At 45.1% G+C, this 18,326-nt stretch overlaps 1 protein-coding gene across 2 annotated transcripts in view; it reads left to right on the forward strand.

Annotated features, from left to right (window-relative positions):
- COL6A2 (collagen type VI alpha 2 chain) overlaps nt 1-18,326 on the forward strand; it is a 44,146-nt gene that overhangs the window by 17,410 nt on the left and 8,410 nt on the right. For both annotated transcript variants that reach the window (XM_079977058.1, XM_079977057.1), the window contains exons 14-27: nt 1,476-1,565; nt 3,214-3,276; nt 4,135-4,197; nt 4,599-4,661; nt 5,629-5,691; nt 6,095-6,145; nt 7,407-7,442; nt 9,113-9,175; nt 10,429-10,491; nt 11,745-11,780; nt 12,147-12,192; nt 13,124-13,276; nt 14,089-14,541; nt 15,591-15,629. In XM_079977058.1, coding sequence (XP_079833184.1) covers nt 1,476-1,565; nt 3,214-3,276; nt 4,135-4,197; nt 4,599-4,661; nt 5,629-5,691; nt 6,095-6,145; nt 7,407-7,442; nt 9,113-9,175; nt 10,429-10,491; nt 11,745-11,780; nt 12,147-12,192; nt 13,124-13,276; nt 14,089-14,541; nt 15,591-15,629 — 1,282 coding nt within the window. The remainder of the gene's footprint in view (nt 1-1,475; nt 1,566-3,213; nt 3,277-4,134; nt 4,198-4,598; nt 4,662-5,628; nt 5,692-6,094; nt 6,146-7,406; nt 7,443-9,112; nt 9,176-10,428; nt 10,492-11,744; nt 11,781-12,146; nt 12,193-13,123; nt 13,277-14,088; nt 14,542-15,590; nt 15,630-18,326) is intronic.

Genomic DNA, 18,326 nt, shown 5'->3' on the forward strand with positions numbered 1-18,326 from the left:
CCCAGACCTCATTGCTGGTTGTGAAGAGACCGCCATAACAATTCAAGCTTCAGGGCCCCCCAAAATGTAGGTCCACCACTGCATGTTATAAAACTGCTAGATCTCTTTGAAGTTCTGGGCCACAGTCAGAAGTTATCCTGTTGTTATCATAGTTGTCAGAACAAGAAATGAGAAAATTGGCAGCATTGCATTAAACTCTCCATGCAGTGGTCTGATTCTGTTCCATTTATAGCAACTGCAATATGCTAGGCGTTGAATAAGCTGAACTTGGCTAGTTCCCCACACACACACACACACACACACATGAACACATTTAAAAAGACATCAAATGTTAATCAGCCCAAGGCCTGGAAGAACACTTTTGCTTGGAACCTAAAATGTATAATGAAGAAGAAGAAGAGTTTGGATTTGATATCCCGCCTTTCACTCCCTTTAAGGAGTCTCAAAGCGGCTAACATTCTCCTTTCCCTTCCTCCCCCACAACAAACACTCTGTGAGGTGAGTGGGGCTGAGAGACTTCAGAGAAGTGTGACTGGCCCAAGGTCACCCAGCAGCTGCATGTGGAGGAGCGGAGATGCGAACCCGGTTCCCCAGATTACGAGACTACCGCTCTTAACCACTACACCACACTGGCTCACATCAAACTAACTTGATGAAGGCATCAAACTAACTTTCCTGGGGACAGCATTCCACAGATGGGGAGCCATGGCAGAAAAGGGCCCATCCTCATGTTGCCACCCTCCGGACTTCTTGTGGCACACAAGGAAGGTCCTCAGAGGATGATCCCAGAGTCCAGGTCAGATTATATGGGGAGAGGCAGTCCTTGAGGTATTGTGGTCCCAAGTCATTGAAGGCTTTATAGGTCAAAACCAGCACTTTGAATTGGGCCTGGAAACTAGTTGGCAGTCAATGCAGTTTCACCAGGATCAGTGTATGATGCTCAAACTGTCTTGTCCTAGTGAGCAGACTGGTGTCCAAATTCCGCACCAGTTGAGGTTTCCAAAGGATCTTCATAGGCAGCCATACATATAACATATTGCAGTAATCTAACCTTGAGGTTATCAGAGGATAGGCAGCAGTAGTCAGGCTATTCCTGTCCAGATAGGGGTGTAGCTAGACCACCAGCTGAAGCTGATGGAAGGCACTCCAGGCCACTGAGGCCACCTGAGCCTCAAGTGACAACAAAGGATCCAGGAGGACCCCCCAAGCTGTGCACCCACTCTTTCAGAGTGGTAACAGCAATGCAAGAAGCACGTCCACTGCTGACAGAGGTCATCAATGTACAGTGTGACCAGAGCAGTTTCTGTGCCAAAACTGGGCCTAAGATTAAGATGGATCTCACCATCCTGCATAAGATGTGACTCTTTGTACTGTCTGTGCCCCATTATACATAGGCTGTGCTCTGACACTGCCCTTCCTTGCCCTTCCCTTCTCCCCAAAGGTCTTTTGATGCTGTTTCCGTTTATTTTTCAAAGGGACCAAAAGGCACCAATGGATCTCCTGGCACTCCTGGGACAAAGGGAGCCAAAGGTGGCCCTGGAACTATTGGACCCAAAGGAGAACCTGTAAGATTCTAACCCCACTTACTGTCTGCCTGCCTGCCTGCCTGCCTGCCTGCCTGCCTGCCTGTCTGTCTATCTATCTATCTATCTATCTATCTATCTATCTATCTATCTATCTATCATCTATCGCAATAGCAAGATTTCCATACAGGCAAGTATTCTAGGCTGCTACTGCTTGACTACACTCATAAATGCATCACCAAGATACAGATTTCAGTGACATCGGTTCCTACTCCTTCTTCCAGAGCAATATTAAAACTGGATTTGTTCACAATCAGTGACTGAGATTCATGCCAGATCTGTGCATTCCAGTATGCAAGCAACCAAATGCCATCCAATAAGAAGTTGGAAATGTGCTGACATTTAATTTGATTGTGCTTTTAACAGAGGGCATGATCCAGCCCACATAAAGCACTTTTAAGATGCTTTGGTTTCAGTTGGAGAGTTAAATTTAACCTGAAATTTCTCTCATTGAAATAATTGCGCTTTAGAAAGAGCTTAACTTTGGTTGGACCAGACACAAATCTAGTACAGTGGTGCCCCGCAAGACGAATGCCTCGCAAGACGGAAAACTCGCTAGACGAAAGAGTTTTCCGTTTTGGAGGTGCTTCGCAAAACGAATTTCCTATGGGCTTGCTTCGCAAGACGAAAATGTCTTGCGAGTTCCTGCGGGGTTTTTTTCCTTTCCCCCCCCCCTTTTTCTAAGCCGCTAAGCCGCTTATCCGCTAAGCCGATAAGCCACTAAAAGCCGCTAGAAGCGGCTAAACCGCTAATAGCGCTAATCCGCTAAGCCGTCAATGGGCTTGCTTTGCAAGACGAAAAAACCACTAGACAAAGAGACTCGCGGAACGGATTCTTTTCGTCTTGCGAGGCATCACTGTATAGGAATTTATGTCTCCCTTTCCCACAAACCCCACACCCCACTTAATGGGATTATATTCACAATATTGAAAGCACTGTTTTTTGCTTTTACTTTCACCCACTCTTTATCTTTCCTGCAGTAAGTGTCAATCCACACGTTGCACAGAATTATGTCCTTCAGGTTTGCTTTACTCTTTTAAATTAGCAGTGGGGGAGCAGAAGGAGAGAGGAGAAGCCGAGAAAGGCTACTCTGCTACTTGGTCCTTTTACAGCTCAAAGTCCTCCTCTCTAAGCCTATTTTTCACCTATGTATGGGAAGAAAGATACTGAGTCCCCATAGCACACCCTGTGGATGAAAAGGCAGCTTGGGAAGGACGGTTTTAAGCTAGAAAAGTAACAGAGGAGAAGTTACGCCGCCTTTCCCCACCTGAGCACGCTTGGAGTAGCCCCCCGGACTTGATTTGCAATTAGCTTGAAGAAGTGAACTATCTTGCCAGGTGACTCGAAAAATAGTTCAATTTCTCTGGGCCCATTTCAGGAACCTTTTTGCATCCCTAATGACATCTAGGGTGCAAGGTGGGTCTGAATGCTACGGACGCTGCCCCGTAAGAGCATTGCATGAAAGGGGGCGTCATGGGAGAAGTGGGCCCCTCTTTCTACAGAGGTTGGAGCCCATCCTTCAGACACGCCTAGTTCTTTCAACTCAAATAAGGCACAATGGATGTGCTTGAAGAGCATTTGCTCAAGATCATTTTCTTTTGTTTGCTTTCAATGTTTCTTTTTTTTTAAGGGCCGTCGTGGTGATCCTGGAACCAAGGGGGGACCTGGAGGTGCTGGACCCCCAGGCGGGAGAGTAAGTTCATCAGGTTTCCAAAGTAATGGAAGGAAATCCACCCCTAATTAACTGGGGGGGGGGAGGAGAGAGAGAGAGAGAGAGAGAGGGAGGGAGGGAGGGAGATATTCTTTATTAATTTTGATTCTAGTCATAATGATTGCAAAATAAGCCTGCAAAACAACAAAAGCACATTTGTTGTTTTTCACAGAATCATAGAAATGTGGAGTTGGAAGGGACCCAAGGGTCATCTAGTCCAACACCCTGAAATGCAAGGTTGTTGTTGCTTAATTTTTAAAACCAAGCTCTTGCACAAGACTGACTAACCCCTACTGTATCTGCTATGTGATTAGCCTCCAAGAAGTCATCCCCCACATGCACTGTCTTGTGAGGTCTTGAGAGAGCCACTCCTCTGAATTGGGTTGCCTAAGTTCAGATCTGCTTTCTTAAGATGGAGAGAGAGACACTCCATTGGTTGCCCTCCTAGGAGGAGCACATGGCCACCCACTGAAACAGCACGCAGGTGACAAACCACCCATCCAAAGAAAAGAATGCCAATGAGCATTGGCTTGCAGGTCCATAGCAGGCTATCTGATTTTCTGTGGGTAAATCCAGATTAAATGAAGAAAAACTCCAGGCTGGCATTTTGAGGAAATCATTGGTGGTGTGGATGATGCAAACAAACTTGTATGCATAAGTAGCACTCATTCCGTAGCAGATTCCACCTAAAAGCACCTCAAGCAGCAGAGAGCTGGTGGTTGTAGCTATAGCTATGGCTGCAGCTTCTGTGAGACTTCTTGTCACCAGAGAAGGTCTAGGAACTTGCTAAACTTGGACTGAACAGATTGGCTCTCTAACGCCTTGTTTCTTCTTTCACAGGGAGACCCTGGTTCTGAGGGCCAGAGAGGGCTACCAGGAGAAGTTGGAAACAAGGGAGGCAGGGTATGAAAGAATGACAAAATGGCAGAACATTTTCCCTCCATGCACAGAAGGCAGCAGGGGCTCCCCAAGCAGTTTATTTGAAAGCAGATTTGAAGATACTTGTCCATCAAGGACTTCGCCACCAGTGTATGTTCACACTGATGAGATTGGAGTGCCATGTTTGAATCTGGCAAAATGGGGCTCAAAATGATGTTGAGTGTTGAGCACATCTTATTGGGGGGGGGAGGGGACGCCCTCTGCTCCACTCCTGAGGACAGAAACAAGAAAACAGTGGGGGAGGGAAAGAGTTGCCTCATCTCAGCTGCCAACTGTTAACTAATTAGATATTTCTTCCCTTGAACAGTCTGAAATGTTTACTTCATGCAAGGTCTGACTCTCCCTCTCATTTCTGTGTTTCACAGGGAGAGCGAGGATTGCCTGGCCCACGAGGAACTCAAGGTGGTGTGGGAGAACCAGGGAAGCCCGTAAGTTTCATTCACATGCCTCTTCCACCTGTGGGCATTGGCTTGCTCTCCATGCAGCTGGCAAGAGAAGCCCCGTCTGCCATCCGCCCCCAGCAGACATCCTTTTCGTTGTGCATTCGTGACGATTTGTGCTCATGGCGGTATTGGGGAGGTGATACACAATCTTACTTTCAGTACTGTTTGAGCCTTCATCATTTCCGATCAGTGCGTGTCCCATAACCTCCTGCTGAGATCCCGTAACTCCTTGTATCACAGATGTTCTACCTTATTTTTTGTCCTGCTTTCCTTGTGCTCCATAGTGCAGGAGTTCCCTGCCAAATGACAATAAAGCAGAAACACTGGGAAGCTTCACAGAAGAACTGATAAAGTAGAATGGAGTGCAGACAATCTAGTATAAATCTTCCATTGATGGACTATTATAGCATCAATGACATACCTGCAAAAAAATCCAGTCTGCGGAGGCTTTAGGAATATTTTGTCTCAGCTTTACTGAGGTCACAGATTAATTCCATGTCAATCAGGATTTAATATCAGAAACATTGCCCCCCCATTTGTGTGTGAGCAAAAAGAGTTTCCTCTGAGACTTTCCTCCTGTCATACGGAATCATTGTCATTTTGAAAATCACAACTGTAGTAGCATCTCTGCCCCTCGTACAGATCAACAGCAGCACCCCTCCCCAAATCACCATAAGTGTTAAGTTGTGGGTGAACATATTAGATGACACAGCGATTCTTCAAACAGCTCTTGTTTATTCACAGGCCAGGACAGAACTGAACTGAAGGGTTCAGTCAGCCTACTTATATAGAGCTCCAGTACAACGTAACTGTAGCAACTTTCTAAAACTATCCAATCACTGAATGACACTTTCGATCCCTTATTTGCATAACTATCTACAGTATCCCCCTGCTGGCCCAGGGTGAGAACTTCAGTACATAACACCGTGCTTTATGCAACACTCTTTTGCAGGGCTCACGAGGGGATCCCGGTGATTCTGGTGTCAGGGGCGACCCCGGGGTGCCAGGTCCAAAGGTAAGCCATAGGTGTAACCTTGATCAACAGGATTGTGTTTACATTTGATATTGTAGCTTTGATCTGACCCCGCAGGCCTCATCACTGGCCTCTTTTAATGCTGGTAATTTTCTAGCCACAGAAAGTCTCTTTCTCCTTAAGCAGTCCAAGTTCCAGATTTTTTGTATCTGTAATTCAATGTATTAAAGGTCTTGTTGCCATTATTGTTGGAGGTATTCTTGCTGACTAAATTAGGAACTTGAGTTCTGCTGTGGCTCAGTGTGCATGTCAATGCACATCTGCTTGCCAGACCTTTTAACCCCAAGACATAACAAACTGTAATCCAAAGGAAGGGAGATGTGGCCATTTCTGCAAATATAGAATCTTTGAAGAATCATTCTCTCTTTTTAAAACAACGTTCTAGGGTGACAGAGGAAGACCTGGCTTTAACTATCCCGGTCCAAGAGGAGCTGCGGTATGTTTTGTTCACGTAAAGTATTCACACATTGAAATGCCTCAGTTGGAAAGGAGGCTTCAAAAATTGCTATAGAAATTCTTCGTCTCCAGCCTCCTTCGGCTCTGGCAACAAGCCATTTGGGGCCGCGAGTTTAATGCTGCCATTTTCTAGACTTACTGAATGTTATTAAAATAGGATTTAATTTTTAATATCATTCCAGAGATATGAATGGGGATTGATGTTGTTATTTCGAACTGTTTTTAGGATTGGGCAAAATAAGGTGCTTGATATGGACAAATGAGCAAATAACTAATAATTAAATTATTAAAAGTAAATATTATTTTCCTTATGTGTTTGGTGTACATCATCATTATGGTGAAAGCTACTCCAGAATCAGTTTGCTGTTTTAAGTGTCCTCTAGAAATAGGAATCTATTAAAAATAAAAAGAAAGAAAGAAAGAAAGAAAGAAAGAAAGAAAGAAAGAAAGAAAGAAAGAAAGAAAGAAAATGGTGAAATCTGAATCAAAACCTAGTTCTGCTTTAGTTATATTACACATTATTTAAAGCATACAATAGGAAGAGGGTATTTTTCTGAGTCCATTAGATTATGCCAATGTACAGCAAAATATTGAAAAAGACATCTTTGCAAGAGATCACTATAGTTTCATTTTTCATTTTGAACCCCTTGACACATCTAAGAAATCTGGGAGCAAATCAGTCCTGATTTCCTTTTATTGGTGCTTTTTAATGCATATTCTAGATGTAAACCACCTAGAGGTTTTCTGTAGAGCAGGGTTTCCCAAACTTGGGTCTCCAGCTCTTTCTGGACTACAAATCCAGCATTCCTGACCGCTGGTCCTGCTAGCTAGGGATGATGGGAGTTGTAGTCCAAAAACAGCTAGAGACCCAAGTTTGGGAAACCCTGCTGTACAGTAAGCAGTACATAAATTTTGTGAAATAAAATAAGTTAAGAAAATATGCCTTGTCCTTAGTGAGGGCGCTCCACACCACACTCTCTCAGGAGAAGGATAGACCAGGTGGAGGAACCGGTCGTCCATTTCTGCCCAGTCCGGAATCAACTGAGGAAACTTCAAGAGGCTGCTAATCAGATGTTCTAAGAGCCCCTGCTTTCTGTTGGACCCACTGGAAAATTCCTATGCTCAGCAACTCTAGATGCCTAGTTGGCCACAACTGTCATTTACTTTAGAATTTGTCCATCCTTGCTATGTCTGGGTAAGCTCATGAAACTGAAAGCTGACTGGCTCTTCTCTGTTTCCAGGGTGAGAAAGGTGAGAAGGGGCTTCCAGGACCAGAGGTATAGTATGATCACGTTTGCCACCTTATTCTGCCAACAAAGCTAGTGATCCTGTTCTTTCTTTGAAATGCTTATGAGGATATGAGGCTATGGAGGGCCACTTCTCAGGCTGTGTCCACACAGAAGCTGTTGTGTGACTTGTTTTTCATATCGGTGGAACACCAAAGCACAAGTGAGCCAGAAAACCACACACTCATTGTGCTCTGTCCAATTAAATCATTCTCAAGTGGCTCAGTGCTGTGACTCCTGGTGCCATTATGAAGTACAGTTGTACCTTGGAAGAAGAACGGAATCTGTTCTGGAAGTCCGTTCAACTTCTAAAACTTTAGAAAACCTCCTGCAGCCAATCAGAAACTGTAGGAAGCCCTGTCGGACGTTTGGGATCCAAAAGAACATTCGCAAACCGGAACAGTCACTTCCGGGTTTGCGGCGTTTGGGAGTCAAAACGTATGAGTTCCAGGGCGTTTGACAACCAAAGTACGACTGTATACAGTACAAGGCTTAACTAGTGTTGACGTAGATTATTTTAATATAATAATAATAATAATAAAATTTAGTTATATCCCACCCTCCCCAGCCGAAACCGGGCTCAGGGCGGCTAACAACACTAAAATAGTGCAACATTATAAAAACATTATAAAAATTAATTAAGATCAAAATTGATGGCAACCATAAACTAAAGTTCTATAAAGATTGCCAAAGGAGGGAGTCAGGCTGCGCCCTGACCAAAGGCCTGGTGGAACAGCTCTGTCTTGCAGGCCCTGCGGAAAGATGTCAAGTCCCGCAGGGCCCTTGTCTCTTGTGACAGAGCGTTCCACCAGGTTGGAGCCGCAGCCGAAAAAGCCCTGGCTCTAGTTGAGGCCAGCCTAACCTCTCTGTGGCCTGGGACCTTCAAGATGTTTTTATTTGAAGACCGTAAGTTCCTCTGTGGGGCATACCAGGAGAGGCGGTCCCGTAGGTACGAGGGTCCTAGGCCGTATAGGGCTTTGAAGGTTAAAACCAGCACCTTAAACCTGATCCTATACTCCACCGGGAGCCAGTGCAGCTGGTATAGCACTGGATGAATGTGATCTCGCAGCGAAGACCCCGTAAGGAGTCTTGCTGTGGCATTCTGCACCCGCTGGAGTTTTTGGGTCAGTCTCAAGGGCAGCCCCACGTAGAGCGAGTTACAATAATCCAGTCTGGAGGTGACCGTCGCGTGGATCACAGTGGCTAGGTCAGGGCGAGAGAGGTAAGGAGCCAACTGCTTAGCTTGGCGGAGATGGAAAAATGCCACCTTTGTTATAGCTGCAATCTGTGCCTCCATGGAAAGGGAGGTATCGAAGATTACACCCAAACTCTTAACGGACGGTGCTGGCACTAATTGCACCCCCGCAAGAGATGGGAGTTGCCCCCTCAATCCCATATCGTCCCGTCCCAGCCTGAGGACCTCTGTCTCTATACAGCCAGGCTTACTGCTATTTTGTCTGTGAAAAAATGCATTCTGTGCTCAGGTACTTTTCCTCTGTACTTCCAGCTTAGCTCTAAGCCTTCAAGCATCGGCACAGAGAACTGCTTTAAAGGAATAATATAAGTGCCCTTAAATGAATAATAAAAGATAAATGGGGGGTTGAAAAGGGGGCAGTAGAGAAAAGAAAAATCTTTATTCTTCTAACATTTTTTTGGAACAGGGTGCAAGAGGTGACTTTGGACTAAAAGGCCCCCCAGGAAGCAAAGGAGAACGAGGTGAACCTGTAAGTAGACTACTCTTCTACACTCCTATTACTAACAAATGTATGGAACATAAACAGTTAGTTTGATTCACAATGTGGATTTGCTGGACACAAAAGATATTGGAGCTAAATTTCAATTTGTGTTGCCCTTTCACTTGTCAGGGTTTGGGGTGATAAGTCTAGGAGACAATGGGATAATGCCTGTCTTTCGTAAACTTTGAGCTCCCTGATAAATTTTAAATTGTACTCTAGAACCACCTAATCTTAGGCCAGCTGAATGTAGGACGCCATACTTCTAAACAGCTGATCCTGTGTAGACATCTTTAAATGCCAGTGAACATAGCCCCCTTCGGTTGTTCAAAATAATGGACAAACTGCATAGGGGCACACAAGCAGCCCCTGCCCACAAAAGTCTCTTTGGAGATTCTAATCATGCTGAGCTGAATGCAGTTTAAATTCTCCCTTTGATCCAGAACCTGATTACTAGTGGCCTGGAAAATTCTTGCCATGTTCTGCTGCACAGCATGAACCCCCCTGCAGACCTTTCTTTCTGCTCAGTGCACAAAAGGCAGGCAGGGCTGACACATGCATCTGCACACAGTTTGAGCCTCACATGTTCTTCTGAACACTCATGTGTCTGGGAATGCGGATAGTACTATGTTTCCCAGACCTGTTTACACTGATGTCTGTAGATGAATGTGTGCAGGTTTGATCTCTACATCTTTGTTGCGAGAAATTCTGGTGTCCACTGGTGTTTCCCATACTGGTGATCCCTGGTGCTGCATAAATTCTCTCAATCACATGGCTAAACAAATGTGGAGGCCCCTGCCACATCTAGCTAGCCCCTGGGTTTGTCCTCTATGGAGAGGAAGAAGGGTTTCAGGTTTCTCAGTCTGTATCTGGTAATTTCCACCTGCTTTTCAGGTTGCTGATGTCTATTAAAAAATAGGATGTGATAGGCTGGAGACAGGCAATACTCAAGCTGGGTTGAAACTGGTTTGAGAGAAGTTTTGCTTCTCATAGCAGAGAGGAAGGAAATATATATTTTTCACAACTGCCAATGAGGATAAAAGTACTAAGAATAAGTAAACACTTTGTGTGCTATAGAAATTATTGGTAAAAAATATATATTTGAGACATTGTAATGGGCAGGTAAGCAAGTAGAGGTTCTCCTGGTCTCTAGGACACTGAATTCATGTTAATTTAAATACTTTTTCCCCATTCGTGTTTCTAAACTTATAAGCATGCATTTCTTTCCCTCTCTCTTTTTCCAGGCTGATCCTGGCCCACCTGGTGAGCCTGGACCCAGAGGACCTCCAGGTGAAGGAGGCCCTGAGGTACTGCAGCTGAGTGTTGCCTTGGGCCCTAGATCTTGCCAGCTCCTTCCTTTGATATTCTGGAGCTGGATCACAGGACCCTGGGCAGTTGTATGTTGCACAACATGAGCAGCCACCAGACACACAAAATGAAATGAACAACCTGAGCCTGCTGAATACAGATTTCCATTTTAAGGAAGAGAAAACAGATATGTCTTGAATTCAGAATTTTGATTTTTAAAAAATAAATATGCGTTATCCTTGATGAGTACTGCCAGCCTAGCAGTTCGAAAGCACGTCAAAAGTGCAAGTAGATGAATAGGTACCGCTCCGGCGGGAAGGTAAACGGCATTTCCGTGCGCTGTTCTGGTTCGCCAGAAGCGGCTTAGTCCTGCTGGCCACATGACCCAGAAGCTGTACGCCGGCTCCCTCGGCCAATAAAGCAAGATGAGCACCGCAATCCCAGAGTCGGTCATGACTGGACCTAATGGCCAGGGGTCCCTTTACCTTTACCTTTATCCTTGATGAGCATTCTGAATCTGAATTCAGTGGTCAGTTCACCTTAAAAGGGATATTGTAGAGTTGGGAAAGTTTCAGAAAGGGGGAAAGCAAAGTGATCCAGGGGGTGGAGCAACTCCCCTAGGAAGAAAGGTGGCAACGTTTGGGCCTCTTTAGTTTGAGAGAAAATGCAAGCAAGAGGAGGCATGACAGAAGTTTATAAAATCCAGCATGCCATAGAGAAAGGGAAGGGGGGGCAATCCCTCTCTCATAACACTAGAAGTCATGGACAGCCAACGAAGCTGAATGTTCGAGGCTGAAGGAGAGGCAAAAGGGAGTCCTTCTTCAGACAGCAGAGTTAAGCTATGGATAGTGATAGCAACTTAAGGCTCATTCACTTTTCCACTTATAGCCCCCCCCCCCCCCCCCGTCCACATGCTCTTGAGCTGCCAGTGCTCCCAGGGTGACTTGCGTAAAACCAGTACAAAGATTCACAAATTATTAAAACAGTAAAAATGGTCTGTTTAAAACAGTAGTGACGATGAGGATAACGTTCTTTCACCCCTGTGGCTGCTGCTTGTCTTCCTCACCAGGCAATTGGTTCTGAGGCCTCTGTGAGGGAAGAAGGAACTTGGTCTCCAGCTGCCTTGTAAATTATCCTTTCCGTGCTCCTGTGGCCAAGTCAAGCCCAGCAGCATGGATGGAGCATAGGTGAATGTGCATAAGAGAGAGAGAGATGAAACACCCCTGAAGTCTTCTTCTCCATTTTTTTATAGGGTGGCCCTGGCCCTGCTGGAGATCCTGGCCTGACTGTAAGTGGAGACAGAAAACCTATATTTATTCTTCCACCTGTGGAGCGGGATACCTATCTAGTGTCAGTTCCAGTTTGCCGTGGAATATAGCAAGAACATTCAAATAGTTGCTTCCCACTATGTGGAAGATATTCCCGATGAAATCTGCAGCGATGTCCTTTTGTGCACAGTAGAGGGAGAAAAGCTTGTGTATTATTCAGTCAAGTTTTCACAATGACAAGATGCAAATGAAAACTAGCAGAATCATCACTCAAACTGCACTGACTGATTTCCTACCAGATCTTGCCATGCTGTCAAACAATTTAGGACCTTACATTCAGAGCACCTCTTTATTTATTTACTTTCTTTCTTTCTTTTTCTTGATAGGACTGTGATGTGATGGCATACATCAGAGAGACCTGTGGCTGTTGTGGTTGGTTCAGAGTCTTCTCCTTGTTGACTTATAAGAATAATTAGTTTGCATAATCTTGCTTTAGAGTAGGATGCCTCTCCCAGGAGGATGCATTTTATTCCCAAACAAAGATCATAGTCATGCAGTGATTTCCCTCTGTCCTTCTATGGGAGCCTTGCTTGGTCAGAGACTAAATAGGTTTCATCAGTTTGGCAGAGACATCTTACTGTGCTTTCGGTACTCCCAAGAAATGTTTAATCACATATAAGAAAAGGAAATACTGTCTCCAGAAGTTGAGAAAGAGGGGAATTTGGAGAGAGTGAGAGAGGTAATGTTGCACCATGCTTTGGGTTTGGGATGTGATGCCTCAAGCATGCCTCGTAACACTCCATGATTTAAAAGTATCTTAGATGTGGTATGGTAGAACAAACATGCTTCGGACTCAGGCCCATCATCTTGTGAATATGCAAAAGTGCCCATGCCTCATTTAAACTTCTAAATCACAGTGTTAATCAAAGTATAAATTTAGGTTACATGGGGTTGCACTTACAAGAAGGCTTGAAGAACAGGTGCTTCATATGTAGACCTTTCAGTTGCAATGGCACCACTGCATTTTCCCAGGCCAAGGCTCCTGGCTTCCAGTGCTGCCCAGATACAGAAACCAGGCTGGGAGCAACCCCTTTGGTACTGTTCCTCTGTATTCACTGCTGATCCTGTAGGCAAGAGCTGGAAATAGCCGTACCGTGTCCTGCCTGTCTCTAGGAAAGAACACTGCAGTCACTGGGAAACACAAGGAAGGACTGTTAATAGCCTGCTTGTTGTCCCTCAGATACGTGGCTTTATAACACAGCATGCCATCTGTTCCAGGGTCTTCTAGGTTGGTGCTGTCGCAGGCTGGTTTTATGGTGTTTGGATGCAAAGCTTCTGACTGCTCTGTCTCTGCTTTCCATAGACTGTGAGAAGCGGTGTGGCCCCTTGGACTTAGTCTTTGTTATAGACAGCTCAGAAAGTATTGGCTACACCAATTTCACCCTGGAGAAGAACTTTGTCATAAATGTGGTGAGCAGACTGGGTTCCATAGCCAAGGATCCAAAATCTGAGACAGGTTAGTGGCATGGCTGAGAATCTGATTTTATTGCTGAACATTAGATGTGATGATGAGATGCTTGTGCAGGGCCTAACCCAATATTGGGAACTAAAATATCTCTTGGTTTCTAGAAGTGTTCCATTTGCCTTGATCATGTTGAGCGTGTGTTGTGTGTGCCATCTAACTGTGCTTGCCACCAACTCCTGGCTCCCTTCCTTCGCTCACTGGGCCATGTGGCCAGTGCAGAAGCCTGGGGAAAGAGGCATGCGCAAAGAGCGGAGAAGAGAATTGTGGCAGGAATCTCTCTGCTGTTTCTTTCCTTCTCCAAACAGCAGCACAAATGAGAGAAATCCATGGTTCTAGGTGTGCCAGAAGGTCTAATGGCAGAGCTGGGACTTAACTCTTTTGTGGAGAAGATCTTACCTGTTTCTTACCTGTTCCAAATTGCAGTGCAAACAAATTGTGGACATCCAGCTTTGACTTTGTGTCCTGCAAGTGCTGCATTTGTTGCAGGAAAGCTTGTGTGTGCGTAGAAATGCCTTTGATTAGAACTGCTTTGAGTGCCACACTCTCTATAAGTGATCGGCAGAAGACACATGGCAGAAGAGAAGAGGCACCTATATTCCTTACATAAGTCTGTACTGCATCTGGGCAGCTTTTTCCTAACTGTTCCCCTAAATGCAAAGGATTTTAAACCACTAGCCCAAGAGACAAAGCCTTTGGTTTTCAGAAGGCTCTCTGGCTGCAGGGCAATGTGATGCCTGCCTTCAGGGGAAATGAGGTCTCCCTTGGTTCAGGGAGGTGGAACTGATGGTTTCTTTCTCTGCCAGGCGCCCGTGTTGGGGTGGTGCAGTACAGCCACGAAGGGACATTTGAAGCCATCCAGCTGAACGATGACCGCATTGACTCCCTCTCCAGTTTCAAAGAGGCAGTGAAGAAGCTAGAGTGGATTGCCGGGGGCACGTGGACCCCCTCTGCGCTTCAGTTCGCCTACAACACCCTCATCAAGGAGAGCCGGAGAGACAAGGCCCGGGTGTTTGCTGTGGTGATTACCGATGGGCGCCACGATCCCCGGGATAGTGAGTCCAACTTACCGGCTCTCTGCAGCAAGGGGGTCACAGTCCATGCCATTGGGATTGGTGACATGTTCAACAAGAAGGAGGAAGACGAGACCCTGAGCTCGATTGCCTGTGATGACGACAAGAGAGTTCAGAGAATGAAGTTGTTTTCGGAGCTGGTGGCTGATGAGTTCATCGACAGCATGGAGCATGAACTTTGTCCAGGTCTGTCAGTCCTGCCCCCGCTGAGGATGGAACGAAGTAGGGGGAATGTGATCCTAACTCCCTCAGCTTTTGCTTTGAGGTTTATGGTCACAGCCTCTCCAATATAAAGCAGTTTCTCCCTCTCTCTCTCTCCCTCTCCCTCTCCCTCTCCCTCTCCCTATCCCTCTCCCTCTCTCTCTCTCTTTCCTGGCACCATATGTTAAAAGTGGGCCATAATGGGCTACATCAAAGCCAATAGCAGTCTACATTACATCATTCTGATGGGATCTAGGGCCCATCCTTTCCCAAGGGGTGTCAGACTGGTCACAACATGTTTCAAAAAGGAATAAAACTGAAAAGTAAAAAAATAAATAAATTGTGTACAACTGTATTGGGAGAAATCCACACAATCCCAGTATTATTAATACTGTATAAACCAGACTAATTCCACATCACTTCCCAGTGCCAACTAAAACTCATCCTGAAAATAATAGTGCAGCCCTGATGCAAGCCAGTCCCTTGTGACTCTCTCTCTCTGGCCCTACTCTGTTTCCTCCTCAAGAGCATTTGTGTCCTTGAGCTACAGTCACCATATTTTGAGCCAACTAGAAACCTCTGAATAAATTTCAAAGCCGGACTGTTGAAGGACACATCATAGGAGTCAAACGTGGAGAGTCTGTTGGCATATTTGCCAGTCCCCAGGCATTCAACTGGAGGCCACTTACATGCCCTGTAGCCTCTTGGTTGAGACTGAAATCCTAGATCTATAGGATTTACTTCTAAGTGTAAGGCCCTCTTTTTACCTCCAGCGGTTGGGGAAACTGCCCCATAGGTGGTGTTGAACCTTGTGCTCTTGGGAACCTGCTGGATGCAGCCCTTGTGACTCTCTCTCTCTGGCCCTACTCTGTTTCCTCCTCAAGAGCATTTGTGTCCTTGAGCTCTTGTTTGTCAGGATGGAGAGGGGCATGGGGGGCTGGGGGGCAGAAACCTCTGACTTCTGTGTGCCTAACCATTATTAGACCAGTAGTGTTCTGCATGGTTTCAATTGAACATCTTCATTCTTATTTCAGATCCTCAGATTGTCTGCCCCGAACTGCCCTGCCAAACAGGTAAAAGCATTTGTCATTGTGTCCCTGCCACCCCCTCCCTGTTCACTGTATCACCTGATTTGGAGAAATAATGGAAAGTTCTAGTCCAGGAAACAGAAGGTGGGGGAGGGAGAGCTTATGTTGACCAGAATGTCAGTACATCTCCTTTTCAACATTATTCCATTCTACTTAATCATCTATATCTCCAAGTAAATGTATTTTTGCATTACAGCTAGGATGGGAATAGCCATTTACACTCTGAGAATGTGTGCCAATATTGCGGCCATTCCGGAGCCTTCTCTGAAACAGTCTGTCAGAGGATAGAAACACTCCATTTGTGGGGATTTCTGCTCCAGTCCTCCAGCCAGACAACAAGTAGACAGGTTTATGACAGGAAGAATGTGGAATGCTCCACATTTGCAGAGTCGTGAGGAAGACCAGTTTTAGTCCGCAAGGCCATATGTGTAATGAGCTCTGGATAAAACCTCATAGTGTGGTGGACACTCATGCTAAGTAGGCACTGCTAGCCTGCAGGTTTAGGAGAAAACCAAATGCTCTTTGAGCTTTGCTTCTGAAGTCCAAAGAGCACAACCCTTTAAATCTGGATCAGAGGGATATGTTCAGCACTGCGCAGTCAAGCTTGTTAGAAGCTAATCCTAGCCCACAAATGAACAACAGGCAAGACCCTTTCTATAACTGACAGAGAATAGAGGAACCAGATCAGGGCAAAGGCCTGCTTAAGTTAAAAGAGATAAAGGGAGTTGATCAATACGTAGTATTTCTAGTGCTGTTCTATAAGTCCTACTATTATTTAAGTTTAGATTTGGTTGCAGTTTTCATTAGTGTGGGGTTTCTGTTCTTGCCCCCGCTCGTGTCAGTGGAGCATGCATAAGCGCCCCCCTTAACCCCCCCCTCATTCTGTCCTTTTCTGCAGACGTTGGCAATTGTGCATCAATGGGGCAGGCCTAAAATGGTTGCCGTCTGTATATTGATAAAAATAGAGCTTTTCAACGGTATAGCTTATGCTTGCTCTGTGTAGTTTGATGGAAGGACCTTCTCCCGTAATGCATGTTGTATTTTTTTGTTCTTAGTAGCTCTATAAATTGAGTGGAAAGGAAGGAAGGAATGAGTGTGGAAGAAAGTTAAACTCATAGAACATAGAACAGGTAGTGTTCACCGCAGTGATATGACTGTGCAGCCTCTTCCGATCAGGCCATCAGCTTCAGAGCAGGTTTGCTTTGAGTTTCTCAGCTGCGTGAATTCATTGGAACCAAACTTCATGGACAAATTGTTGAGGAGTCTCTGCCTGTCAGGAGCCATGCTTCTGGGCACAGGTCTGACTTTAAAGCTCTGTGTCCAAGCAGGTCTTTTCTGTCCCTGCAACAGCAATCAGGTTTTCTGAAGATTGCCACTTGCTCTGATTCAGTGGTAAAATGTGGCTTTTCCCAGGGAAAGTGGAGAAATAAAACAAGCCACTCCATTCTTTACATAAGGTTGAAGCATGTAGAAGAGGTTTTTTCATTACAGTGGTACCTCGCAAGACGAATGCCTCGCAAGACGAAAAACGCGCAAGACGAAAGAGTTTTCCGTTTTTTGAGTCGTTCCGCAAGACGAATTTCCCTATGGGCTTGCTTCGCAAGACAAAACGTCTTGCGAGTTCTTGCGAGTTTGTTTCCTTTTTCTTAAAGCCGCTAAGCCGTTAATAGCCGCTAAGCCGCTAATAGCTGCTAATAGCCGTGCTTCGCAAGACAAAAAAACCGCAAGACGAAGAGACTCGCGGAACGGATTAATTTCGTCTTGCGAGGCACCACTGTACAGTGTTTCATTTTTTTCTATTTATTAAATTTGTATACCACCTATTATCCATAGAAATACACAATAAAAAGTATGATTTGAGAATGTCTTGAGTAAGTATCCTATATAAAAATAATGACTTCTTTAATCATTCCAAAATCCATAGTAGGGGAATGCCTTTGTTAGGCCAACCATATTGTTCCAAATAATTGGTTCAGATGGCAAACAAATAAGAGTGAGGACTTGGCTGGTGTTGAAACCATCCAGTCTATACCTGGTAAGGGTCTGAAGATGGAACATGGGAGAAGGCAGCAGGCCTCCAAAGGAGACTGTGATGGGTGTTGTGCAGGTTTTAGGTTATGTGAAAGCTGGTTTTTGTATTACCAGGGAAGATGATATGCTTCTTGTATGTTTCTTTTTCCTGAAATGCCTTATGACAACCTGAAACCTGCATAGAACGTACAAGAGTTTTATACCTCCTCCCAGCTCCCATCTTAAGACTCTTGTCAGATGCAGACTGAATGGCTTCCACACTGTTTTCTAATATTTTCGTTTGCCAGTCTCTGATGTGGATTTTGGAGTGGTTATGGTTCAGGAAGGAGAGGGCTAAGGAATAACACCCTCTTCACTTGTCAAATGTGGGTTCACTCTTGATTAGCTTTAACACTGACTTTAATTAATTAAAGTGAATTACATTTTCATCCTTCTTATTTTCCTGTTGTAACTCTGTCACTGAACTTGTTTGATGCAGTAGGATCCTTTTCCGTTGCTTCTAGTGCGTCTGGCACTAGTGCTGGTCTTTCACTTGATAGACTGTTGACATTCCTATGATGCAGTAGAAGAGAAATTCTTTCTGAACCTAAAATTCTGTTTGAGGATGAGAGGGAACATAGAACTGTAGCTGTTACCACCTCAGTTTAAAAC

Source organism: Podarcis cretensis (genome assembly GCF_951804945.1).
Source record: "Podarcis cretensis genome assembly, chromosome: 1".
Lineage (NCBI taxonomy): Eukaryota > Metazoa > Chordata > Lepidosauria > Squamata > Lacertidae > Podarcis > Podarcis cretensis.